The sequence below is a fragment of the Mustela nigripes genome, chromosome 4 (genome assembly GCF_022355385.1).
Source record: "Mustela nigripes isolate SB6536 chromosome 4, MUSNIG.SB6536, whole genome shotgun sequence".
Classification (NCBI taxonomy): domain Eukaryota; kingdom Metazoa; phylum Chordata; class Mammalia; order Carnivora; family Mustelidae; genus Mustela; species Mustela nigripes.
This window is the reverse complement of record NC_081560.1, coordinates 17,515,824-17,542,480: the sequence shown is the minus strand read 5'-3', so window position 1 is coordinate 17,542,480 and position 26,657 is coordinate 17,515,824. Positions and strand designations below refer to the sequence as shown.

General features: G+C 46.8%; 1 protein-coding gene across 3 annotated transcripts in view; it reads right to left on the bottom strand.

Annotated features, from left to right (window-relative positions):
• LOC132015675 (solute carrier family 23 member 2-like) overlaps positions 1 to 17,604 on the bottom strand; it is a 48,757-nt gene extending 31,153 nt beyond the window's left edge. Inside the window, exons 1-3 of one of the 3 annotated variants that reach the window (XM_059396354.1) lie at positions 17,456 to 17,604; positions 14,884 to 15,030; positions 5,533 to 5,690 (exon numbers count right to left, since the gene is read on the bottom strand). In XM_059396354.1, coding sequence (XP_059252337.1) covers positions 5,533 to 5,690; positions 14,884 to 15,030; positions 17,456 to 17,497 — 347 coding nt within the window. In that variant the 5' untranslated portion in view covers positions 17,498 to 17,604. The remainder of the gene's footprint in view (positions 1 to 5,532; positions 5,691 to 14,883; positions 15,031 to 17,455) is intronic. The other 2 variants (XM_059396352.1, XM_059396353.1) reach the window with 2 other exon arrangements.
• Between the last annotated feature and the right edge of the window lie 9,053 nt (positions 17,605 to 26,657).

Genomic DNA, 26,657 nt, shown 5'->3' with positions numbered 1-26,657 from the left:
GACAGAGAGCATGAGGAGGGGAGGAACGGAGTAGCAGAGGAAGAGGGAGTGAGTGAATCTTAAGCAGGATCCACATTGAGTGTGGAGTGGGGCTTGATCTCATGACCCTGTAAGGACTCCTCTAGGGAGAGCAATATGCCTTCTGCACTTGAGAACCTGGATGATTGCCCTGAGAAGGTCTGGGGTTGGGACATGTGCAATTCAAGAAGCCTGTGGGTAAATGGGGAAGTGGTCAACCGTTGGGGAGAGATGTGTCTGGAGGGTGAGCTGCTGGAATCCAACCTCACCCATGTCATCATTTTGATGTTCCCTTCTTGAGTCAATCCAATGAGTGGGTAAAGGATGATGTCACGGGGACTTTTCTTTGAAATCGATCAGAACGGGGAGCAGAGACCCAGGATTGTAAGATGGGACTGAAGAATTCCTCTTGAGTTTTAAGGGGTCACTGTGTTGTAAGAATTAGTGAGCACTCTGAGTCCCAGCTACTTCCTACTGGACATGGAGCACTTTGTTCATTTTCTACAGAGCTCCCTGGACCAGATAAGGAAATGTCATCATGTGCTTTCCCCTATTGGTAACTACTCAACTTAAACCCAGAGGAAGCAGAAGTACTAGCCCCGTGTTCGGGACTCCTCTGTTGCGATGGATGGCCCGGTCACTCTTCTACCCCCAAAGCCACCACTGTTCCTGCTCCAGCCAGAGCTCCATTGGTACATCTGGTGACCTGGCTGTCAAGAAGGCAGGAGCAAAGTGGCCACAAAACTATATATGCCTGTCGGTCGGTATGGCCTTTCTATAGAACCAGCCTAAGTGAGGAAGGCTCCTGGGGGGATGCACCTAAGACCCCTAAAGTCATACCAGGGAAGCAGCTATCCATGTTGCCAAGGAGTACAGCTGCCCGCCCCACACTGGGCGCAGTGATTGTGAGCTCTGATACTGAGCAGTGGTGCACCTGGTCTGCTCAGTCCATTGAGCGTCCAACTCTTGATTTTTGGCTCAGCTTGGGATTTTAGGATAGTGGGATTGAGCCCCACACTGGGCTCCACACTGGGCGTGCAGCCTGCTTAAAGATTCTCTCTTCTTCTGCCCCCACCCCCCCGCCATGCTGCACGTGCACTCCCTTAAAAAAAAAAAGAGCAGCAGTTATCAAATCTTATCATTTTTTATTATTTAATGTCATTTTAATCACTAAGATATTCTGAAATCTTATTGCAACATCAGCCTGTTTTGGGTTATCACCAAATAAACAGCAATCAGATCTACTTGGCCTTTGAGTCATGGACTATCAGCTAGGTTTTATAATCCATAATGTCTCAGGAAGTTACTTATCAGCATCTGGGGGGAGGGGAGCTTATTTCCATGGGTAGAGCCAAAGGCACATTTATTCCTGCCCTCACCTTAGTCTAAAGACATTAGGGTGATTTTACGTCCTAATTTTATTTCCCTCTTTCTCTGCATATTTAATGAAGGGGTAAGTTCAAGTTCTTTGGATCCTAACTCCTGATGAGTTTGTTTCTCACAAAACCCACCATCAGGCTAAGCCCACAGGTGCTTTTACTACCGGTAATCCAATTAAAATAGGGCACTTCATCATATTCTCTGTCAACATCAGAGCTGTCCATAACAGAGATCAAAGAGGCCTTCAGACACTGTATAGTTGAATTCCTTCACTTTATAGATGAGAAAATTGAGGCTTAAAGAGGGTAAGTGACTTGTCCAAGTTCCCATGGCACAGAAGCCAAGACTAGGGTTCAGGCCTCCAGTTTCGAAGCTCAATGCTCCTCCCTTTGTAACTCTCCATGGGGCCGGGACAGGGGTGGGGTCCCCAGGTCCCCAGACAGGTTCCTGCAAGGCCTCCCTAATGCTAATGCAGCCTCTTACATTCCTAGGGCCAATCCTGGAAAATGGGGGAAGGTATCTGCATTTTAGGGTTCTGAGAGAGAAACCAGAGCAAACCCTATACCTCTTTGAGTCCTTGATGAGGGATCTGGAAGAAATTTTGGCTCTAAGAGATGGTGACAGAAGAAAGAGAGCAGGGAACTAACCCACCAATGCTGTGGGCAGGTGTGTCCCACTCCTCAGCAGAGATCGTTAAGAACTTAAGCCTTGGCATATCACCTGGAAATGACTTGCAAAGGAAGCACTTTGCAAAGTGCCTTTGATTGGATTCAGGCAAAATGGCCATGCCAAGAGTGAATATAGTCCTTGGAACGCTATCTACAGTCAGCCTCTCCTGGAAACTAGGGGCCAGCCCCATATCATCTAGACCTGTGTGGTTTAATTCAGATAACTGACAAAGAAGACATGCATATTAATGTTTTTCCTGTCCAGTCATTTCCTGTCAAGATAGGTCAGGCCAGAAGCCCACTGCAGGAAATGTTTTCCATTTCCCTTCACAACCCCAGGGTTGAGCACAGGCCTGGCACAGATTAGGTCAAATGGAGATTTTTGGCGAAGGGATTTTCACTTGCCTGACTCCTTCTAAAGTCCGGGGAGGGGTCCCTACCCTGCGTTCACTAGCCATATGTCTTTGTCGACTTTGCAAAAGTGAACAGTTTCAGCCACATTTGGCTACAACTCTTATCTCTTTGTACCGCCAGCTTGCGGACCCTGAATCTTGCATCAGACGGTATTTGAAACACCGTAAGCACTTTTAGGATCTGCCTAAGGGGAAGCTGAGTCAGGATAAATGGAGTTTGAGTGTGGTAGGATGTATTTATGTGGTTTGAGACCACTAAGCCACCCACGGATACTTAATTTATTTCTAGCCACCTTGGTGCCATGATTGTTTCTTGCAATGCTCCTACCCCCCACCCCCCACCCCACGCCAGCTCGATCTACTTCATGGCATGAGGGCACAGAACCTGAGGTCACATGATGTTATGAATGTGTCCCACTGCACCTGGCATTTGACATATGTGGGTGGTGGATGAGAAACAAGGTCTGAAATGCACGGCGCCAGAAGCAAGTCTGTGGAAAACCTGACCACCGTCAGATATGTGAAACTGCCAGAGAAGATTTGGTTCTCATTTCTATGCAGTCAAGATGGACTCTGTCTCCTCTCAAGAATATACTTAATAGGGGCACCTGGGTGGCTCAGTGGGTTAAGCCTCTGCCTCTGGCTCAGGTCATAATCTCAGGGCCTGGGATCGAGCCCTGCATCAGGCTCTTTGCTCAGCAGGGAGCCTGCTTCCCCCTCTCTCTCTGTCTGCCTCTCTGCCTACTTGTGATCTCTGTCAGTCAAATAAATAAATAAACTCTTAAAAAAAAGAATATACTTAACAACGCACCATATACACTTATAAATGCAGCGCACATTTTAAAATTTTTTGATAGAAATCAAATACAACAGAATTTCTGTGTTTGCAGGGCACAAATCTACAGCAGCATTTCTGTATCTCAGCTACCAGTATTTCCAAGCAAACTTGGATGAACCCATGCTAGAGGAGTGACTGAACGATCTCTCCTTCTCTTTATAAAATGAAGAGGTGATCAAAGAGTACACAACCTTCAATTAAAGAAGAAAAGAGTCCGCAGGCATAAAATGTGGGGGAGAAATATGATAGGGTGCCGTAAGAATGTTAAATAATAAAAATGCCATGCTGTATTTTGGAATTTACAGCATTTGTGGTGTTTATCTACTTTTCAAAATTTGTGATTTGTTGTGATTTTTTTCCAAGTTAATAATATTCTCTCTCACATATGCTTTTGTATTCATAATTCTGGATTCCTTTTCCTTAAAGAGGACACCAAAAACTGTGCAAGCTTCAGGCGGAACAGAGCCCGGATCTGTCCTTGGACTAGATGCTCAATTAATGTTAAAGGAAGAAGACACAGGACTAACAGGTCTGAGGTGAGGGGATGAGCGGAAGAGGGCCAGAGAAGGCCACAGAGAGGGATTTCCCAAGCAGATGGCAGCCCCACAGAGCCACTGTGTGGAACTCTGGGAATCAAGGTGGGGCAGGGGGTAGTGGTGGAGAGCAGGAAGAGGGGAGGTATGGAAGTGAGGAGGAGGAAAGCTCCAACAAATCATTTTCCTGGCCCCACGATTTTGTCCAGGCCAGCGCCAGAGCAAAAAAACTCCATGTTACTCGGGCTAATTTTAGCGGCCTACATAGGTACACAAGGGACTGGATGTTTTTTGTTTCTAAAAGGTGACTACACCAATTTGAACAATTGCTCATCTCAGTGGGACTCTAAGGGAGGAAAGACAGTGCCGGCATCGACCTTGTTTTATGGGTCCCAAACCACGTACCCCACTAGTGAGCCTCTGCCAACTCGTCTCCTCAGAACAGAACTCCTCTTCCCTGACTCTTTGGGAAACTGCTCAAGGGGAGTCTCCATATTTGTCGCCCCGGTGGGTGAGAGCTGGGCATTTGGCTTATATTGCACCAATCAGTGCTCTTCCCTGGGATTTTAAAACGGGAGACTCTCCAGAGCAGATCTCACCTGCTTTGGGAGAAAAGTGCGAGGACTGCCAGAGCCTGTCTACACTCCTCTGCGGGGTGCCTGTCTGCGCCAACATAGTCAGGCACTGGCAGTGTGATGAGGAGACTGTCTTCAGACAGGACAGAAGAGCCCCCTGCACCTAGCCCGACGCTCCAGAGAGCTCCACTCTGCCTTCTCTGGGAAACATGTTTGACATGTCCACGTCAAACCCATGTGCCTCTCCCCTTTGAGAGCCAAGAATTCTCAGTGTAAATGGCCCTGAGTCTTTTCCAGAGGCTGCTTGGGTCTCCTCCCCAGGTCTGTCCTGCTGAAGGCCGACCATGAAGCAAATGTGCACACCCCCAAGCCTAAGGAGGGCCAAGCGTCTGCTGTTTGGGGAATGTGGTATGTGTGTGTATGCGCGTGTGTGTGTTGGGGCTGGGTGTGGAGCTTGGACAAGCAGGCTGGGGTGTCCACATTCATGCATGTTAGACCATTTGGGCTCTGGAGCAAAGCTTGAGCTAGGAAGAGAAGGGGGAAGGCCACAGGCTAGGGGCTGCCCCTGCCTCCCGTGAGGTTAAGTCCTAAAGTAGAACTTAGAGCGGTGGCAGAATTGTAAATTCAAACCTGGCCTTCCAGGCAGAATGATCAGAACAGATCTTATCTAAGAATTTGTAACTTCGGTTTGAAACTCTCCAATATTTAGACACACAGTGTGTGGGAACCTGTTTGTATTCTTGCCCTGCATCTCACAAACATTAGGGGAAGGCCTCTATAGAAACAAGAGAAGTCCCATCTTCCGAGTCCCTGTTCCTGACATGTGATGCACCTTGCCTTTCTCCTACGTTGATCTTATACATTAATAAAGAATGAATTTTTGCCTAAGCTAATCTGGATTTATGTAACTTTAATCAAGAATCCTAGCTAGTACAGACAGTTAAGTGTTGGAGTAAGGACTTGAACCCAGGCTCTGATTCCTAGTCCCGTGTTCCCTTTAGCAGGTCCCACCAGCTGCCTAACCACCTCTCCAGCTGCAAGCAGAGCAAATCTCGCTGATACTCCAGCAAGGAAAAGTCAGAAGCCAGGGGAAAAAGTTTTACCTACCTGACTCCTAAAAACACTTGCAGGAGAGTGCAGAGGCCAGAGACGAAGAAAATGGTGCTGATGAGGTAGCTCTGAGTCAGGGGGTCATGCTGCAGGCACAGGTCCTTGGCCAGGATGAGCGGCACTGCCACGAGTCCCCCCAGGGCCGTGAGGAAGTGCTGTGGGCAGAGCAGAGAGAGTGGACAAGCACGTCGGTGTTGCGGCTGCCTCCCCAACCCTCATTCCTGGTCCCCAGCCAGAGGAAAGAGTTCTACCTCTGGTCTCAGAGGAGCCTGACCAGGAGTGACAGACAGACATTCAGATCAACAGTGGGAATGAGGGAGACCAGGCAGTAAGAAACAGAGACCCAGCCAGAGGGTCTGGGGTTCAAGGGCACAACCCCAACACTGGGAACTGATATTCTGGGTAAGAAACCCAGGCAAGGACACAAAACAGGAGGACATAACAGGAACCAAAGAGGGGGTCTTAAGAATAAGAACAAGGTGGGGCACCTGGATGGCTCAGTGGGTTAAACCTCTGCCTTCGGCTCAGGTTATGATCTCAGGGTCCCGCATGGGGCTCTCTACTCAGTGGGGAGCCTGCTTCCTCCTCTCTCTCTCTCTCTCTCTGCCTGCCTCTCCACCTACTTGAGATTGAAATAAATAATATCTTAAAAAAAAAAAAAGAATAAGAACAAGGCAAGAGGGGTGACTGGGTGGCTCAGTCAGTTAAGTGTCTGCCTTCAGCTCAGGTCATGATCCCAGGGTCCTGGGATCGAGCCTAGAAGCAGGCTCCCTCCTCTGCTTCTCATTCTCCCTCTGCCTGACTCTCTGCCTCCTTGAGCTCCCTCTCTTTGTCAAATAAATAAATAATATCTTTTTTTAAAAATCTTAAAAAATTCTTTAAAAAAATCTAAGGAAAAAAAAAAAGAACAAGACAAGAGGCTCATAATTAAAACAATGTACAAGGTGAGGGCAAGACTAATGACCAGGAAGCCTTAAGCACATTCCCCTGGACAGATCATATGTTAAGTCACAAACAGCTGTGGCAAATTTAAGAAGGGAATCATACCAAGGGTCTTTTTCTGATGGTAATGGTATAAAGGAGTAAAACCAGAAAATTCACAAATCTGTGGAAAATAAGCAACATCCCCCTGAGAAACCAATGGGAATAAGAAGAAATCAAAAGGGAAATGACAAAAAAATAAAATGAGAAAAACAGAAATGGAAACCCAAGATATCAAAATTCCTGGGCCACAGGAAAGTAGTTTTAAGAGGGAAGCTCATAGTGATAAAGGCATAGAAGAAAAATCTCAAGGAGCCTAATTCTACACCTCCAGGAACTAGAACAAGAAGAATAAAGTAAGCCTAAAGTTAGCAGAAGGGAGGAGGAATGTATGTCATTAAATGGGTGGCTCAGCAGGTTAAGCCTCTACCTTCCGCTCAGGTCATGGTCTCAGGGTCCTGGGATCAAGCCCCACATCAGGCTCTATGCTCAGCGGGGAGCCTGCTTCCCTCTCTCTCTCTCTGGCTGCCTCTCAGCCTACTTGTGATCTCTCTCTCTGTCAAGTAAATAAATACTTAAAAAAAAAAAAAAGTTCATACTGGGGCACCTGGGTGTCTCAGTGAGTTAAGCCTCTGCCTTCTGCTCTGGTCATGATCTCAGGGTCCTGGGATTGAGCCTGGCATCAGGCTCTCTGCTCAGCAGGGAGCCTGCTTCCCCCCTCTGTCTGCCTGCCTCCTCTCTGCCTCCTTGTGATCTCTCTGTCAAATAAATAAATAAAATCTTTTTAAAAAATGTCCAAACTATTCAAAGCCAGGTATAGAGTCAATGAAATTGCTGTCAAAATTTCAATGACCTTGTTCACAAGAATAGAAAAAAAAAAACAAAAAACCAATGCTATAATTTGTATGGGACAACAAAAGACCTCAAATAGCCAAAGCAATCCTGAGAAAGAAGAACAAAACTGCAGCCATCATAATTCCTCATTTCAAACTTTGTTATAAAGCTACAGTAATCAAACAGCATTGTACCTGAAAACTGGCTGTTATTTTCCTTTACCTTAAAAAGTACAGCAAAAATGAAATACTAAAAATATACCGGATTTCATTCGTTTACCAATGACATATGCAGATTTTTTGCTGAATTTGATAGCAGTTTTTGAAAACTAGAAGCATGTTATTTTCAAAAATCCAACAAACAAAAAAGGAGAAACCAGAATGGTACTATCATAAAAGTAGACAAATAGACCAAAAGAACAGAATTGAGAGCCCAGAAATAAACCCATGCATATATGGTCAACCAATATTTGACAAGGAAGCCAAAAGACTTGTGGGGGAAAGGGTAATGTCGTCAATTAATGGTGCTGCAAAAAATAATAACAATAATAATAATAATAAATTGAAAAAAAATAATGGTGCTGCAAAATCTAGACAGCCACACACAGAAGAATGAAAAATGGAACTCCTATCTCGCACCACTCACAAAAATGAACTCCAAACGGATTAAGGGCTTAAATTTAAGGCCTGAAACTGTGAAACTCCTACAAGAAAACACAGCAGAAAAGCTCCTTAACGTCAGGTCTTGGCAAAGATTGTTAGCTATGACACGAAAAGCACCAACAACAGAAGCAAAAATAAGAAAGCAGGACCACATCAAAGTAAAAAGCTCTGCACAGCCAAAGAAACAGTCAGCACAATAAAAAGGCATCCTACAGAATGGGAGAAAATATTTGCAAACCGTCTATCTATAAGAGGTTAATATCCAAATTTTAAAATATTTAATTAATTAATTAATTTAGGAGAGAGAGCGAGAAAGCACGACCAGGAGGGAAGGGAGAATCCCAGGACCGCTGAGCAGGGAGTCGGATGCAGGGCTCGATCCCAGGACCCTGGGATCATGACCTAAGCTGAAGGCAGAGGCTTAACCGACTGAGCCACCCCCGTACAGCGGTAATATCCAGAATATCTAAGGAACTCAACAGCAAAACCCAAATAATCTGATTTAAAAGTGGGCGAGAGACTTGGAGCTCGGGAGGCCGGGGAGCGGGGCGGAGGATCCTGAGCTCGCCCCCTTCCACGCTCACAGCGAGCTATCACCCCCGTCCCAGTCAAGAAACCCAGCAGTGACCCGAAGACCAGCAGAACAAATCCCACGACCGAATATAGAGAAGAAGCTGCGTCTGAAAGGTCAAGAAGGTCGGAAAGATGGCGGGAGGCTGCCCGCCGCGGGGAGCGACCTGGGCACACAGAGAGGGCGGAGCAATGGGTCCTGGCACCAGGGAGCTCACACACGGGAGACGAATCCCCATACCCTTCGGCTTTAAGCACCAGAGCGGCTGCACTCCAGGAGCCTGTAAATCCTGAAGAGACTTGAAGCCTAGAGCGGCAGAAGTCAGCTGACCCAGCCCTGGGCCAATCAGAAGGGCGCGTGACAGCCGGGTCCCCGCCCTTAAAGAGCCAGCAGCCTGTGGGGAGACGCAACGTAGAAGTGGCAGTTTAGGGGCGCCTGGCTGGCCCAGTCGGGGAAGCGACCGACTTTGGTTCCGGCTCAGGGCGCAGGTGGTGATCTCAGGGTTGTGAGACGAAACCCTGTGTGGTGAGCTTTGCACTCAGCAGGGAGTCTGCTTGGGACTCTCTCTCTCCCACCCCCTGCCCCTCCCCCTCCAAGCTCGCTCTCCCTCTCTCTGTCTCTCTCTTTTTCAAATAAATAAATGAATAAATCTTGAAAACAAAACACAGCAGTTTATACCACATCTGGAGCAAAGAGGAGACAGGTCTGTCCAAACTGATTGTGGAGCGTGCTTGGAGGACTTCTTTGAAAACGAGGGAGCTGGTGGTGCTGCCCCTTCAGAGCTGGCCTGCCTGGGTCCCACTAACACCACGGAGAGCAAGCACAGCCCACAACAGTCAAACAGCAGCACGGATGATGCGCTGAAAGGAGCAGTGACTCAGACACCACAGCAACGTGTTAGCAACACACCGGAGCCTCCCCTGAAGGGCCAGGTCTTGGTGAGAAGGGGACACTGCCCTGCAAGACACTCAGGACCTTGTCTTCATAAAGTCACTACTCTCTTATTTATTTATTTATTTAAAAAAAATTAAAAGACTTTACTTATTTATTTGAGAGAAAGAGACAGTAAGAGAGAGCATGAGACCGGAGAAGGTCAGAGGGAGAAGCAGACTCCCGATGGAGCAAGGAGCCTGATGCAGGACTTGATCCCAGAATTCTGGGATCATGACCTGAGCTGAAGGCAGACGCTTAAAAACTGAGTCACCCAGGTGCCCATATCACTACTTTCAAGAGCCAAAATCATAGCCAACTTTCTTAACACATAGAAGCAGACACAGAGAGGCAGACAAAATGGGGAGACAGAGAAACGTATCTCAGATGAAAGAACAGGACAAGGTCATGGCTAGAGAGCTAATCAAAACAGATGTAAGTAACCTGCTTGACAGAGAATTTAAAGCAATGATCATAACGATACTCACCAGACTTAAGAAAAGAGTGGAAGACATGAGTGAGACCCTTAACACAGAGATCAGGAATAACACAGCAGAGCTATAAGGGCCCAGTAAACAAAATGAGGGCAGACGTGATGGGATGAAAAACAGGATAGAAGAAACAGAGGAACAAATGAGCGGCCTCGAAGGCAGAGTCACGGAAAGTAATCAAGCTGAACAAAAGAGAAAAAAGAATTACACAAAACAAGAATGGACTTAGGGAAATCAGTAAATCCATCCAATGTAATAACATTTGTATTATAGGAGTCCCAGAAGAAGAAGAAGAGATAAAAGGGGACGGAAAATATATTTGAAGAAATGATAGCTGAAAATGTTCCTAATCTGAGGAAGGAAACAGACCTCCAGATCCAGGAGGCACAGAGAACTCCTGACAACATCAACAAAAGCAGACCCACACCAAGATGCAGTGTAATTAAGCTCACAAACTATGGTGATAAAGAAAAAATCTTAAAAGCAGTGAGACAAAAGAAGTCATTAACTTACAAGGAAAGACCCAGAAGGCTAGTAGGAGATTTTTCAACAGAAACATGGCAAGCCAGAAGGGAGAGGCATGATTTGGTCAAAGTGCTGAATGGGAAACATCTGCAGCCAAGAATACTCCAGGGGTTCCTGAGCAGTGTAGGGCAGTTAAGTATGATATTAAAATATTATCATGATAAAAAAAAAAAGAATTCTCCCTATCCAGCAAGAACATCATTCAGAAACAGAAGGAGAGAGAAAACGTTTCCCAGACAAACAAAAACTAAGGGAGTTCATGACTAAACCAGCCCCTCAAGAGATATTAAAGGAGACACTTTGAGTGGAAAGGAGAGACCAAAAGTGACAGTACAAAAGCAGGAAACACAAAAGCAGTAACAATGAATATTTCTATAAAAAATAAGTCAAGGAACTCACATACACACAAAAATATAAAATATAATAACATATACTTAACACATGGCAGGAGAGAGGTGCCTGGGTGGCTCAGTGGGTTGGGGCCTCTGCCTTCGGCTCAGGTCATGATCCCAGGGTCCTGGGATCGAGCCCCATATTGGGCTCTCTGCTCAGCAGGGAGCCTCCTTCCTCCTCTCTCTCTCTCTGCCTGCCTCTCTGCCTACTTGTGATCTCTGGCAAATAAATAAATAAAATCTTAAAAAAAAAAAAACACATGGGAGGAGAGGAGAAAAGAATGGGTTTAGACTTAAATGACCACCAACTTAATACAGACTGCTATTTGTAGAAGAGGTTATAGACAAACCTAATGACAACCATATATCAAAAACCACTAATAAACATGCAAAGAATAAAGAGAAATAAATCCAAATGTCACTAAAGAAAATCAGCAAAATATGACAGAGAGAAAGACAAGAAAGGATCAGAGAAAATCTTCAGAAACAACCACAAAACAAGTAATAAAATGGCAGTAAACAGAGATCAATCAATAATTACTTTGAATGTAAATGAACTAAACACTTCGATAAAAATGCATAGGGTGTCAGAAAGGATTAAAAAAAAAAAAGAGTCATCTATATGTTGCTTATAAGAGACACATTTAAACCTAAAGACACCTGCAGATTGAAAGTGAGGGAGAAGTAGTTATCATGCAAATGGATGTCAAAAGAAAGACAGGAGGAGGGCACCTGGGCAGCTCAGTCAGTTAAGAATCCAACTCTTGGTTTGGCTCAGGTCACAATCTCAGAGTTATAAGATAGATTCCTGCATCAGGCTTCACCCTCAGCAGGGAGTGTGCTTGAGGATTCTTTCCCTCTGTCCCTCCTTCTGCTCATGCTCTCTCTCTCTTTCTCAAATAAATAAATAAATCTTAAAAAAGAAAGAAAGAAAGAAAGAAAGCCAAGTAGCAATACTTATTTCAGACAAAATTGACTTCAAGACAAAGAGACAAAGGACACTATATAATAATAAAAGAGACAATCCAACAAGAAGATATAACAATTGTAAATATTTATGCACCCAATATGGGAGCACCCAAACACATTTAAACAGCTAATAACAAACATAAAGGAACTAATCAATAGTAATACATTAATAGTAGGGGACTTTAACATCCCACTTACATCCATAGATAGATCATCTAAACAGAAAATCAACAAGGAAACAGTGGCTTTCAATGACACACTGGAACAGATGGATTTAACAGATATATTCAGAACATTTCATCCTAAAACAGCAGAATACACATTCTTTTCAAGTGCACATAGAATATTCTCTAGAATAGATTATGTATCAGCCCACAAAACAAGCCTCAAGAAATTCAAGAAGACCAAAGTCCTACCATGCACCTTTTCTGACCATAACACTATGAAACTAGAAGCCAACCACCAGAAAACAATCTAGAAATATCACAAACACATGGAGGTTAAGTAATATGCTACTAAACAGTGAATGGGTTAACCAGGAAATAAAAGAAGAAAAAAGAAGTACATGGAAACAAAAGAAAATGAAAGCACAACAATCCAAAACTTTAGGATTCAGCAAAAGCAGTTCTAAGAGGAAGGGTTGCAGCAATAGAGACCTAGATCAAGAAGCAAGAAGAATCTCAAATACATAATCTAACCTTATCCCTAAAGGGGCTAGAAAAAAAAACAACAACAAACAAAACCTAAAACCAGCAGGGAAAAAAATGAGATAATAAAGATTAGAGCAGAAATAAATGAAAAACTAAAAACAAACAAACAAACAAAAAACTCAATAGAACAGGTCGATGAAACCAGGAGCTGGTTCTTTGGAAAAAAAGAAAATCAATATAATTGATACACCTCAGGCCAGATTTATCAAAAATGAAAAAATAAATAAAGTCACAAATGAAAGAGGACAAATAACAGCTAACACCACAGAAAGACAAACAATTGCAACAGAGTATCATGAAAAACTCTCTGCCAACAAATTGGACAACCTGGGAGAAATGGATATGTTTCTGGAAACACAAAATACCAAAACTGAAACTGGAAGAAACAGAAAATTTGAACAGTCTGATAACCAGGAAAGAAATTGAATCAATAAGCAAAAAACTCCCAACAAACAAAAAGTCCAGGGTCAGGTGGCTTCACAGGTGAATTTTAACAAACATTTAAAGAAGAGTTAATACCTGTTATTCTTTAACTATTTGAAAAATTGAAAAGGAAAGAGAACTTCCACATTCATTCTCTGAGGTCAGCATTATCCTGATACCAAAACAAGATAAAGACACCACTAAAAAGGAGAACTATAGACCAATATCCCTGATGAACATAGATGCAAAAATCCTCAATAAAATACTAGGAAACTGATTTCAAGAATACATTAAAAAAAATCATTCGCCGTGATCAAGTGGGATTTATTCTTGGGATGCAATGGTGGTTCAGTATTCCCAAATCAATCAATGTGATACATCACATTGAAAGGACAAGAGAAAGGATAAAGAGGAAAGGAATAAGTCAGAGAAAGGGTAAGAACCATATGATCATTTCAGTGGATGCAGAAAAGCATTTGACAAAGTACAACATCCATTCATGATTTAAAAAGAACAACAACCCTCAGCAAAGGACCTTTAGAGGGAACATACCTCATATGAAAAACCCACAGCTAATATCATCTTCAGTGGGGAAACACAGAGAGCATTTCCTGTAAGGTCAGGAACAAGACAAGGATGTTCACTTTCACCACTTTCTTTCAACATAGTACTGGAAGTCCCAGCCACAGCAACCAGACAACAAAAAAATAACAGGCATCCAAATTGCTAAGGAAGAAGTCAAACTTGTACTCTTAGCAGATGACATGATACCATGAAAACCCAAAAGACCATCAAAAAAACTAGTAGAACTGATAAACCAATTTGGTAGAGTCACAGGATACAAAATTAACACACAGAAACCCGTTGCATTTCTGTACACCAATAGTGAAACAGCACAAAGAGAAATTGAGAAAACAGTCTCATTTTCAATTGCACCAAAAGTAATAAAATACCTAGGAATAAACCCAAAGAGATGAAAGACCTATATTCTGAAAACTATAAAACAGTGATAAAAGAAATTGGAGAGGACACAGAGAAATGGAAAGACGTTCCATGCTCGTAGATAGGAAGAAGAGATTATCATTAAAATGTCTATACTACCCAAAGCAATCTACACATTGGGGAATATTCCCTAACTGCATGATAAATGTATCTTTTTTTAACAGCTGCATACAAAAGTCACCTGCTCGAATGTGTCACAATTTGCTCGACCCATTCCCTTTGAAGGATAATTGGGTTGTTTCTAGGGTTTTGCTTATTTGTTTGTTGTGGGGTTTGATATTACCAGCACCAATAACGTTACAAGACCATCTCTGTACTTTTCTTAACAGGTCTTGCCCTCACACCCACAGAGAAATTCTTAAATGCTGGGGACTGGGTTAAAGGGCACATGATTTACACGTTGATAGAAACCACCAGTGGTCATCTGGGAAGGCTGCATCTGGTATGTTCAAACACAAGTGTTTGACTATGCTTGTCTCCCCAAATTCCCCAAGCTCTGCTCATCACATTTTTTTAATTGTTGCGAATCATATAAATTGAAATGAGTCTCGTGAAAATGATGCAGTTGGTGTCCTTGGTGTGACCTATCCGCTCAGCATGAGGGAGGATCCTCTGCTAATTCCAACCCCCCATGCCCATCCCCCCACCCCCACCGAGAGAGAGAGAGAGAGAGAGAGAGAGAGAGAATGAGAATGAGAGAGACACGAGGAGCTTGGCGTTCCCCCAGTGGTCAACAATGCGGAAGACAAGAATATTAGTAACTGAAGCTGTGGTTCTTGACCAATTCCGCCCCGGTGTCATGCGTGTGGCTTTTGAGGCAGAGCCTCCTTGGGCCCCATGCCTGCTGGGTGGTGTTACCTGGATGCCCAAGAGAATGCAGAGGTACCACGGTGGGACATCCAGGACGCTATAGGTTGGTTGGCTGCTGCTGGAGCTCCCGGCCTGCCTGGCCTTCTTCCCGCCTTGGCCATCATGGTGACAGTTGAGCCCGTCGTCCGCCCTCTGCTGGGAACAAGAGAGGGACATACCTATGCATTTTAGAAGGAAGCAAGTGGACTTTCTGGTCTCATCTCGGGGGATGGACGGCCTGCCAGGGGCAAGAGGCCGTGGCACAGGGATCATGGCTGGCCAGTCTGAGATGTCGAGGTCCAGACTCAAAAGACCAGTATTTTGGGGCACCAGGGTGGCTCAGTGGTATAAGCCTCTGCCTTCGGCTCAGGTCATGATCCCAGAGTCCTGGGATCGAGCCCCACATCGGGCTCTCTGTTTGGCGGGGAGCCTGCCTTCCCCCTCTCTCTCTGCCTGTCTCTTTGCCTACTTGTGATCTCTCTCTCTGTCAAATAAATAAAATCTTTAAAAAAAAAAAAAAAAAAAAGACCAGTATTTTCCACATTGTACATCAGCAGGGCCCGCATGTTCAGTCTGGAGTCTGGAGTCCCGAGAGGGGACAGGCTGCTTTGCCTGAGGCCCGTCTGCACAGCTGCCGCTTTGTGGAAAAGGAGGGGGGGGGCCAACTCCAAGGTCAGAAAATGGAGCAGATCTCCCTTCCAGACAGGTAGCTGGGGATCCTGGCCCCAGAATGCTGGAGCTGCCCTCAGAGGCGCTCCCGTGGCCCTGTGTCTACACCTGCCAAAGCTCTCCTCAGGGTGCAGTTACCCCAACAGACGACACCCATCTTTGTTGCGGGGCTGGAAGGTCCTAGAATGCGCTGATTAGGCCTTAGTCCTCCATGTGGCCCGGCTTCGACAGCAGCCAACACCTGTGCTCAGTGTGGACCGAACGAGTGGAAGCAGCGTGCCCGTGTAAGTGGGAGCAGCGCCCAATGGCCTGGGGCAGACAGGCGAGGCAGGGGGAGACTCAGGTGCAGGGACAGCAGTGGGGTTCCCGGGAGGAAGAGGGGTCCCTTGCCCCACTGACTCCCCTCACAGCCCCCACAGCTTCTGGTCACCGGCCTGGCCCTCTAGGTTTGTTGGCTAACACTCCCATGCACCCGGCGCTAGCCAATGGGGTTGTCTAGTTTTCTCCAAATGTGGCCTCTGTTATCCTGCGTCAGCATCTTAGCTCCCCCTGGGGCCCCCTTGGAGTCCCCTGCTTCCCCTTCCCACTTGCAAGAGCTCAACACCTCCTCCCCATCACTTCTGCGGACCTCCCCGCACCCACAGGACTTTTCTCCCCGCACCTCCCAGCATGCTCTGCCTCTCTGTTGCATAATTCACCGTCCTCTCTCTTGGACCAGAAGCATTTCTGCATGTCCTGCGCTCCCCTAGCTAGGCCATAAGTTTTCAGGGTCAGGAAGCTGTCTCCCCCTCCTTAATGTCCCTCAAAGTTTCTAGCAGGGCAACAGGCAAGCGAAACCAGACACATCCCCGAAGAGTGTGGCCGCAGACGAAGAGAAGACGGACCGCTGGAAAGAGGGTGGGTGCCGGCCCAGACCCGCCCCGCTCCCGTGGCCGCAGGTGAACCGCGGCATGGAAGTCTCTGATTTCCCACGATGGTTGTTTGCTTTGATTTCATTCTGTTTCCATGACAGTAGGGGCAGAAAGAATTCTGAAGAGATAAGCGGAGAGATGTCTGAAGGGCCTCCCAAGAGTTCCTGGAAGAGACAGCTGAGGGGCCTCTTCCCTGTGGGTAGCCTCCAAGGACCACTGCGGGGATCCGGCCCGGGTTTGCGGGGGACACTCAGCCCCCAGGCACCCGGGGCTGCTGTCCGGCCCTGACGCAGAGGAGCTCTTGCCACCTGTTGCGGAGCAGTGGCTCAAACAAGAGTGTCTTCACTCTTTCACTCCGTTTATCCTGCTCCTTGCAGGTGCTCAATAATGGGTTGGGAAGGTGGTGGGGCCGGGGCTCAAGGATTCGCCGGAGAAGCCTCCAGAGGTGTCACTGTGACTTCTCTGGGCCTCAGGTTCCTAATCCAGGAACAGAAGCACCTGCTTCGTTGGCTTGGAAGGAAGAAAATAAAACACAGAGAGTGGCCGGGGGGTACTGGTGCTTTGGTAAATATTGGTTCTCTGTCTCATTCTCTGATGCCCTCTCTCTTTCCCTTTGCTTTGTTTTAGAAAGTCCTTCTGATCAGAGAAATCATAACACGGAGGAGCCCAGAAAGCAAATATTTAGACATTTAGATTCAGCAGAGACCAACTGTGAATAAAGGCAAAACTCAAAGAACCTTCCAGCGCTTCCTCCCTGCTTGAGAATGCACTCACCGGGTTTCGTGCTCAGGGAGGAGTCTTGGCCTCATGATGGGGGGATCTGGAGGGCAGCTGCACACCAGTCTAATAATCTAAAATCTTGCCTCGAACGTAAGCCACACGTCCTGAGCATGAATAGTGAATTAGGGCGCCGGGACCCCCAGCCGGGACCCCACTTCCATGCCCTTCCTCCGTTCTGCCTGTTCCTCTCTTCTCTTTCCCTCTCTTTCAGCAGCACTCACCAGAGGGTCGGGGTGCTCCCAGCCGGTGATGGCAGAGCTCATGGTGACCTGGGGTCCGCTCCTGTTAGGCCTCCTCTCAGGACAGAAACGAAGGGAACCTGCTTCCGCTGAAAGAGATTAACGTCTTCACTGTCTGCCAAAAGGGAGAGAGAGAGAGAGGGATCCTGGGCTGGGCTGGCTCTGGGGAGGGTGGGGCTTCCAGACGTCTCTCCTCACCCCTCCAATCACCACGGGAGACCAAGGTGCACTCAGGTGCAGCACATGTTTCATAATTTAATAAGTTTGAGAAAGTGTAGAGAAGTTAATGATCCTCTATGACGCTACGGATATAAATCAGGTGCAGCCTTTTGGGAGTGGCACAAGAGTACTTTCTGGAAGCCTGATTCCAGCGCGCAGAGAAAAGAGGGGGGTGAGGGTGAGGCCCTGGGCGGCACGCACAGGCTTTGCAATCTTTAAAAGCTGATTCTTTACAATGAGTTGAGCTGGAAAGGCAAGCAACGAAGAGAGAGTCCGACCAGCCTGGGCTCTGAGATGCCGTCATGGAGTCATCATGAGACAAAGGATATTGCTGTCGATCTGGGAGAAACTGTCAAGGTGCATTGGTGGAGCGAAGCCCTCGGGGAGAACCTGAGAAAAAAATGCTTCTAATGCTTATGTGTCTGTCTCCCTAACACCCGGAAACGTCTAATAACCCACCTCTCAGAGAGAGAAGTCCGGGAAAGTGTACGCCTGCCCTTACTCTGCACAGGATCCTCCTCAAAAACTCTGAATAAACCACCCCCCGCCCCGCCCACTCTGTGAAGCCCAAAGCCACCCAAGTGCCAGCTACTCCTGGTGGTGGAATGTTCTGGAATGGCGGCACTCGATTCTAAGGTTCAGGAAACACACGATGGGATGCACACATGCATCGGTGGGACTTGGTCCAAGGAACCACCTTGGAAAAATACAAAAATGAGATGTTTGACAAGGAACAGGAGAGACCTGATTCGGGCTATAACAGGAAAGCTGGCGGTAAGGAGCTGACCTTACCGAATACTCAGCTATGTCCATTGTGTTACACCTTTTTTTTGTATTGCCTTACATAACTCACCACAAATTAGCATTCACATTCTTCTTTCACGGATTAAGAAATCGAGATGTTGATGGCCCTGTTAAGCTCCTCATTCAAGGTTCATAACCGATGTAGGAGCTGAGATTCAAGGCCAGATAGTCTTGTTCCACAGCCTGCAGAGGCCAAGAAGATCCTCACGGAAACATGGCCTCTGGGTCTGAAGAAGTAAAGGATGAGGCTCCAGGGGAGACTGAGGAGCCCCGAGTTCACCTCAGTGGTGAAAGTGAGACTGCTCAGCTTGAGCATGGGTGGCATGGGTTCCCACCTCCGTTGAACACACTAAATGCCCAGTTCCCAACTCGGCAAGTTATGAGGTGAAGACAGACATCACGTGCCACTGTTCACATGGACCTCTGCAGTGAGCAGCCAGGGCTTTGTTGCTCCAGGAAGGCCCAATGGGTGTGGGGCAGAGTTGGAGGGGGTGCCTTTGCTGCCCCACCACAACCCCTACCCTCACAGATCTGGGCACAGAGACAAAATTTGGCTCATGTCAGACATCTCTTTTCCCTGTCACCTTCTGGGATAACATCGAAAAAGTTGACTTCTCAAAGACTCCATCCTCCCCCACATTGAAGGTCTTACCTTTCTTGGCTATGCCTCTCCCTGCTGCTTGTTTAGGCATACAGTTAAACTCCCCCATGGTACGAGGTAAAATGTTTAGCTCATCGGCTGAGGTGAAAGAGAAAGATGGTTTCCTGTTATCCACTTTGTTTGGCTGCCCATACAATATGTTCCAGAATATTCCTCACTCCTTAAGTCTTCTCCTCTGGGCCTGACACACTTGTCTCATATGGTTCCTTGATAAGTGCTTTAGCTTGTGACCACTTCTGCTGCCCATGTAGTCCTCACCCGCCTCAGTAGCTCAAACGAGGAGCCAAGCCATCACTCTCCGTTTCTTCTACCTTCCACCCCTTAGAAGTCACTCCCATAGACCATGATCCCTGCACTCATCATTGGCCTGGCCTGGCTTCTGCTGCCATCTCTTACCCAAAAGTGACTGGTATTACACAACTCTTCCACAATCTCAGCTGCCACAGCTGGTGGCCTTTCTCTCCCTCACCCGCTGGAACCATCCTGCCAACCCATACACACACCAGCTTGAGGGTCTCCATACACAGCACATTTACACATAATTATTTATAACCCTTGTGTTTCAAGTTAGGGAAATCAAGTTCTAATAATTAGCTCAGACAATGAGAGGAATTTAAGAATATAGGGCTTCTCTGGGAACCCATGATCTTTCCCCAGACACATGAAGGATTAAAAACTCTTCCATTACATTTTCACATCTAAACATCTAATTCCAAATTTGAAGCAGCTCCTCCGGCCCCAGGTACTTTGGAAGGAGAAAAGCACTGGGCCTCTCCATAGATAATGCACGGTGGTCCCAACTGGATGCACCATTTTGTATGTGGAGTAGGCTATACAGGAAGGCTTGACCTGGACACTTGCACCACTACAGATAAATTAGAAGTTCGCTATGGTAGGAAGGAATATGCTAAGAGACAGCTGTAAGGCAAATCACACCTGACACTAAGAATGAAGGAGGCCAATGAAGTTTCTCAAAAGAAGATTAAAAAAAAAAAAAAAAAAAAAACAAAAAACTAAAGGTGTAGCTCTTGGTTTTGCCATTTGGATCCCATCTAGCCTTCCCTCATTTTCCTCAGTGAACCGTTGTGATCCACAGCAAGCAGACCACATGCTTCAAGCAGAGTTTCCTCTGCCCTGTGGCTACCTGGTTGAGGGTGAGGGCCATTTGGGAGCCTTGCAAATCCCTGGCCACAGTCTTGGGCTAGCCAGGGGTGTGGGACCCAGCTAGAGTCAATGAGAGGTGTGAGACTTACTGGGACTTTGGGAAGAGAGGTGTTCTCTTTTTCACCGGTCTGGAACCTAAAAGATGTTTCTCTCTAGGTGTTGGCAGCCATCTCATGACTTTATAGAACCTACAAAGGAAGCCGACATGGAGAACAGAGCTAAGATGGAGAGAGACTGGGTCCCAGTGATATTGAATCTATATATTAAGCCACACACCTCTGCTAGCAACTTCTCTTTTGGTTTAAACCAATCTGATTTGGGTTTTCTGTCATTTGAAAACAAGAAAACAATCACAAACTTAACCCTTCCAGTCACAGACCAGTTCTTTTTCTAGAATTACTTGCACAAGATTTGTTAATTTTTAAATCTTCAACTAACAACGATTGTTTAATTTCAAGATCATTAAAAATAACTTAAACATCTATCCTAATGCTAACAGCCTCAACATATTTTTACACAACAGAATTGATTGCCTAAAATGTGGCAAAACTAATCCAAGAGAGCATTAGTAAAGCAATTTCAAGGCTACTTGTCTATGAGATGCTTTACTCACGTGAATACCTAATTTCATATACTCTTGATCTGAAAGGTCAAGAAGCCAAACTTCACCATGGACGATGGGTTTTCTACAGCTTTACTGAAACCCGACTTTTTTTTTTTTTTAACTGGAAATTTTGGAGTTGTAAACTTTTAGGCTTGGATTCGCAAAATATTTACTTCAAATTTGGTACGTTCAGCTTGGGAAAGCCACCTCCAGTGGATTATGGCTTTTGATTTATGACTTCATGGTCTAAATAATTCCCACGCTCATGCTTAATTGATTCTCAGTTTACAAAACAGGGATTGGCAAACTGTGACTCAGGCCAAGTCTTGCCCATTGCCTATTTATGTAAACAGTTGTATTGGAACATATCGCTGCCCATTCGCTCAGATGCTCTCAAAAGCTGCTTTTGTGTCACAATGGCAGAGTTGAATAGTTGTGACAGCCTGCAAAGTCTAAAACAATCTGCTACCTGGCTCTTCACAGAAAAATTTGTGGGCTCCTGCTGTAGAACACTGATCCAAAAAGTTGATTTTTAATCATTCAACTTCGAAAGTCTTCAGCATATAAGTTTTCACCTTTAATTATGCAATGTAAGTATGATTTGAATAAGTCATTTAAACAGAGTATACCTAACTACTTTTTTAAAAACCCTATTTCCAGGGCTCCTGGGTGGCTCCGTTGTTAAGCTGCTGTCTTCAGCTCAGGTCATGATCCCAGGGTCCTGGTCAGGTCTGGTCCTGGGATCGAGCCCCACATCAGGAGCAGCTTCTCCCTCTCCCGCTCCCATGGCTTGTGTTCCCTCTCTCTCACTCTGTGTCTCTCTTTGTCAAATAAATAAATAATTTAAAAAACATATTATTTCTTCCTTTTCAGTGGAATCCTGCCTTTCTCTTCCAGAGTTCCACATATTACCAACTTTTCTTTGAGTTCGCTCCTGTAAACAACAGCAGGATTTCAGGGCCAGTTACCAGAAGTCATAATAAAACCCTTTTCTCTACATGTTCCTGCTTATCTTTGTCTTTCAGTGTCCCAACCACTCTTGGACAAACAGCGGGGATCCGGGAGCCGGGACTGGACACCTCGATGGGACAGAACTGACCTGGAGGCTGCCAACCACGGAACTGAGATCGGAACCAGCTTATGAAGAGTAGGGCTGAAAACCACTACTCTAATAGCGTCAGGCGGTCAGCCAGCCAGCTCTGGTGTCTCTGTAATTCCTGTTCTTCTGATTGTGCACTGTGTTTCCCCAGGCTGGGCCAAGGGGGAGGCTATGAGAGGAGGGTGAGCTTCAGTAGTCTGGACAAAAGGGACCAGTGCAGGACTAATGGATTTTCATGCAGAGACACGTCTGCCATGAGAGGTCCTACACGTACAGACAACCCTCACCTTGAAGCTGTCTGTTGGAGTGCCCCAACTGACCTCTCACCTGATTCTGAGCACCAGTTGTCAGCCTTCTGTGCCACCTTGGGACCCATGTACCCAAGGGACAATATTCCAGAGTCCTTCTCGGAGACCCATGACTCACCCTCTTGCTTCATGGCCATTTGAGAATCTGGGAAATCACTAGATGCCTGATGAGTGTAAACCAGAAACTGTGAGTTAGCTTTCTTAGGCTCAAGCAACAGAAACTGCCACTGACCAACTTAAAAGGGGTAATATTTGAAATCCACTGGTGTCTCAGGGAGTGAAGATTTGAACAAGCAGGCACTGGGAAGGGTAGCAAGAGTGACTCTGGGGACGGAAATCCTGGGACTTTCTCTCTCAAGGTAGGACTATCAGTGACTCCACACACCTTCTCTTCCTCGTGCCATCACTCAGAAGTCAAATTCCAAGGGGACAAGATCTGATCAGCATGTCCATCCCCACGGGCAGCCAGCCCGGACTTGGGGAGAGGCTGGGTCCTGCCCCCGGCAACTCTCTGGGAGGCACACAGAACAGGGAAAGGGCAATTTTTCTGAATGAAGGGGAAGAAAGGCAGGAGGAAGCGATAGGAAGGAGGTAGCTGTTCCCCTCTGTTTCCATGGGGGAGCGTCCGGTGTGGGAGCCCCACGTGTTTTCCCCACGCTCGTTCTGTGCTATTACGGCGAGCAAACCAGCCATGCGGTCAGGAGGTACAACAGTGAGCCTGCTTCGTAGGCTTCACCGGCTACCCCAGGAGCGCTTTCCACCACCCCCTTCCCCTACTGAGCGCAAGCCTGGAAGGTGATCATCTAGCTGCCCAGCCCCCTTGCACCACAAACAGGAGGTGGGCTTAGCAGACAGACTGTTCTCCAACTGTTAATGTATGTTTTCCGGACTGATCACAGATCCAAGAGGGAGAACCACTCCTGTGAGGCTCTGGGTGGCTGGGTCACATCCTGGGGACCTGGAGTCTCTCCGAGGTAGCGCTTCGGGGTGCCTCGCCAAGCTTTGTCGGGGAGGGGCCCACAGAACACTAAATGGCTGGGGCAGACCCAGGACCATCTGTAGGACGAAGAAAGCAGGTGGTAGGGACTGTTTGAAGCCAGATTACTTTCGGATTCGCAGAACACTTGAAACAGAGGGGACATAGAAGGTGAATTTGAAGTCCCCTGTGCCAGACTTGGAATTTCTTAAAGAACTGACCCTCTTTCTGGAGAGGGAACGGGCAGTTCCAAAAGCACCTGCCAGGGGTCTGCCTCTAGAGCAGAGGGATTTTTATGAGCACCAGCAGTCCCGGCTGGCATTTGCCGGGTGTTATATCCGGCAGGCAGGGGCATCTCTACCTGAGGCAGGTGAGACAGAGGGGCCCCAGTGCCCTCCAAATGGTCGGAGGGCTCAGTGCAGAAACTGAGGTCAGGGCAGGTACCTGAGCCTACAGCAAAGCTCAAATGAACAAGGTGTAGCTCTAAGATCGTTCTTGAGGATTTAGGGCCTCTAAGTGTCCTTTTTGGTGGTCTTCTAGGATTCATTGACATTTCATGGAAGACTTGATGCATAAACCCAGAACTCTCAGCCAAAAGTGTTAAAGTGAAGTGTGCTTGGGGAGATCTCAGGTGACTGGAGAGAGCCGGGCAGAACTCATGAAGGTCCAACAAGATTCTAGACCCAGCTGACCCCACACGCCCGCCATGCCAGGCAGCCGAGGCTCAGCGATGGAACAAGGACCGAGGAAAAACCAGACGTGGCTGGAGACCAGGGGCCGACGTGGCTGGAGACCAGGGGCAGGACACAGTGGATATTTCCTGCAGCGAAGTCTACAGGGAACGCCTCCCCACTTGGATGAGATATTCAGAGGCTAATCCAAATTCAAGAAAAGTTCTGTTGGGCCCCTAGTGGGGGAGAACCCAGCGTTCCCATCAGGGGTAGGCACAGTACCAGGAGGAGGGAGGAAGGGTCTTCGCCCATTGTTCAGTCTTGGCTAGCTCTCCCTGATGACTCTGGGGAGTGAGTGACTCTGCGAGGCACAGTATGTGTGGGGGCAGAGCCCGGTGTCCCCTTCTTTGTGAGGACACAGAAACTTATTAGGAAGACACCATGGAAGAATAATATTCTGGGAATAATAATAGTGTTAAGTTCTTCTGGCAAAAATAATCACCACTTATGGACGGAGAGATTTCAGCAGGCAGGTAGCTGAGGGAGTCACCCGTGAGGGGAAATGGAAAAGCAAGGGTATTGGGGGTCTCCAAGAGGCGGCCGTGTGCCACGTTCTCAGGGATAGACCACCAAGAGGCCAACAAGACCCCACAGAAGGACCATTGGTATGGATGCCCTGCTCCTTGGACCACAGATAACAACCCCAGGAGAATCAGAGGTGGTCAAGCCAACCCACAGATCTGAAAGACAAGGCCTTCTTAGTGGGACACACGTGAATTGACCAACATAGTCTAGACCTACAATGGACTCCTCAGGGGACACCTGTGAGCACAAGTGACTCGGGCCCAGAAGGGGTGCTCCCCAAGCCCTGGCACCACCCAAGTGCTCCCAAATTTAACCTCAAACTCCCAAAAAGGGGGAGAACCCCAACCAGAAGGTTGAATGTCCACCAGCCCAGTGTTCTCCTTTTGGTCCACCTGCATTTGGGGATTGAAATTCACACGTGTTATGAACATCTTAAAGAAGAAGGAGGGTTGAGCATCTGAGTCACCAGAAAATGTCTCCAGGGGTAGCAGCTGTGGTTGTTGGGCTACGGACAAAGCAGAATCAGCATCTGTCCTTCCCACACACCACCTCCATCAGATGCTTAAATTGGGGCCCAGTCATCAAGGAGGGTGCCCATGGTTGGCCCCTCACCGCACCATCCCCGATGTTGTACTTACCGAGGTGCGTCTGGCACTGGGGTCCTTGAAGATTCTCTGCCCTCCAGGGCTTGACCGCAGCGGAGCTGGTGGGATCCCGGGTCTGATGATACTCCCCAGCTCCTACAAGTCCTCCCCTGCTAATGTAAGCACTAGCTCCTCTTTATGAATGAGCTGCAGCTGGGAGGTGTGGGAGTCCAGGACCAGACACTACCGAACACCTGTGCTATAGACTGGTCTCTCCAAAATTCATGTTAAATCCTACTGCCCAATGTAATGGTATTTGGAGAGGGGGACTTTGGGAGGTGATTCAGTTGAAAGTGTTGGAACCCTCATATATGGAATTAATGCCCTTATAAGAGACCCCAGAGACCGCTCTTGGCCCATCTGCCATGGGAGGACAGAGAGAGAAGATGGCTGTCTACAACCTTGAAAAATAAATGTTTGTTGCTAAAGCTACCCCGCCTATGGTATTTTATCATAACAACCCAAACAGATTAAGACAATCTGGCATGTGTGGAATTCCCTTGTGACTGGCTTTATGAGAAGAAAATAGTGGTTTTGGACTCTGGCCTTTTCTTTGCTCAATCTCTCCTAATAGGAGTTTGACCTAAATATTTCTTGCACACGGTGTTCATCTTCCCTTCGATCACTTCCACGGGGGCTCAGTAGCAATGGAGCTTGGGCTACATCTTAAAGATGCTTCTCCCAAGAAGCACACAAGGCGGCCGTCATGGGTAGTTTCTGGCCAAGACCTACACACCCTCAGTCCTCCACTGAATGCCAGCCTGGCATAATGTTCAAAGGCTGACTCTGGTGCCCATTCGTGTAAACTTCCCTTCCCTCTTCTTTTTGCCTCCATCTTCTTGCTGAGAAATCTTCTCTCTGGAAAGTAGAACTCAAGATTATGAAAGCTGCAAAGAACCATAGGAAAAAACGAAGTCCCAGAGATGTCCCTCGTCTCAGTGAATGACGTCACCATCCACCAAACATCCAAATCTGAGCTTGGTCCACCCTATGCGATTCTTCCCAAGTTCTGCCAAATCTACCTCCTAGAGATGTCTTCTGCGTGTCCCATTCTCTCTAGTGCCAGCAAATATATTAACTTCATCTCCTTCTTTCAAGTCTACGTCGTCATCCCTATGATTTTATGCACAGCAATCTGGATAAACTTAAAATTATCAATCTTGGCATGCCATTCCCCTCTTTAAAACTCCTGCTGCATCCTGTGCCCTGAGGATGTAGTAAAACTAACCCTTAGCATGGTCTATGATGTCCCTCACGACTTGGCTCCCTTGAGCCCCATGGCTCACCGAGCCCATCACACGGTGTCTGGTGCACACACAGCAGGTCCTCCGTTAACAAGAGTTGGGTTAAATCAAATGATCCAAGTTCAGTCAGTCTGTCTGAGTCTTTAACTTGTGACGCTGAACTCGGCCTAGGTCTTCGTCCAGAAAGATGTAGACTGACTTCAAT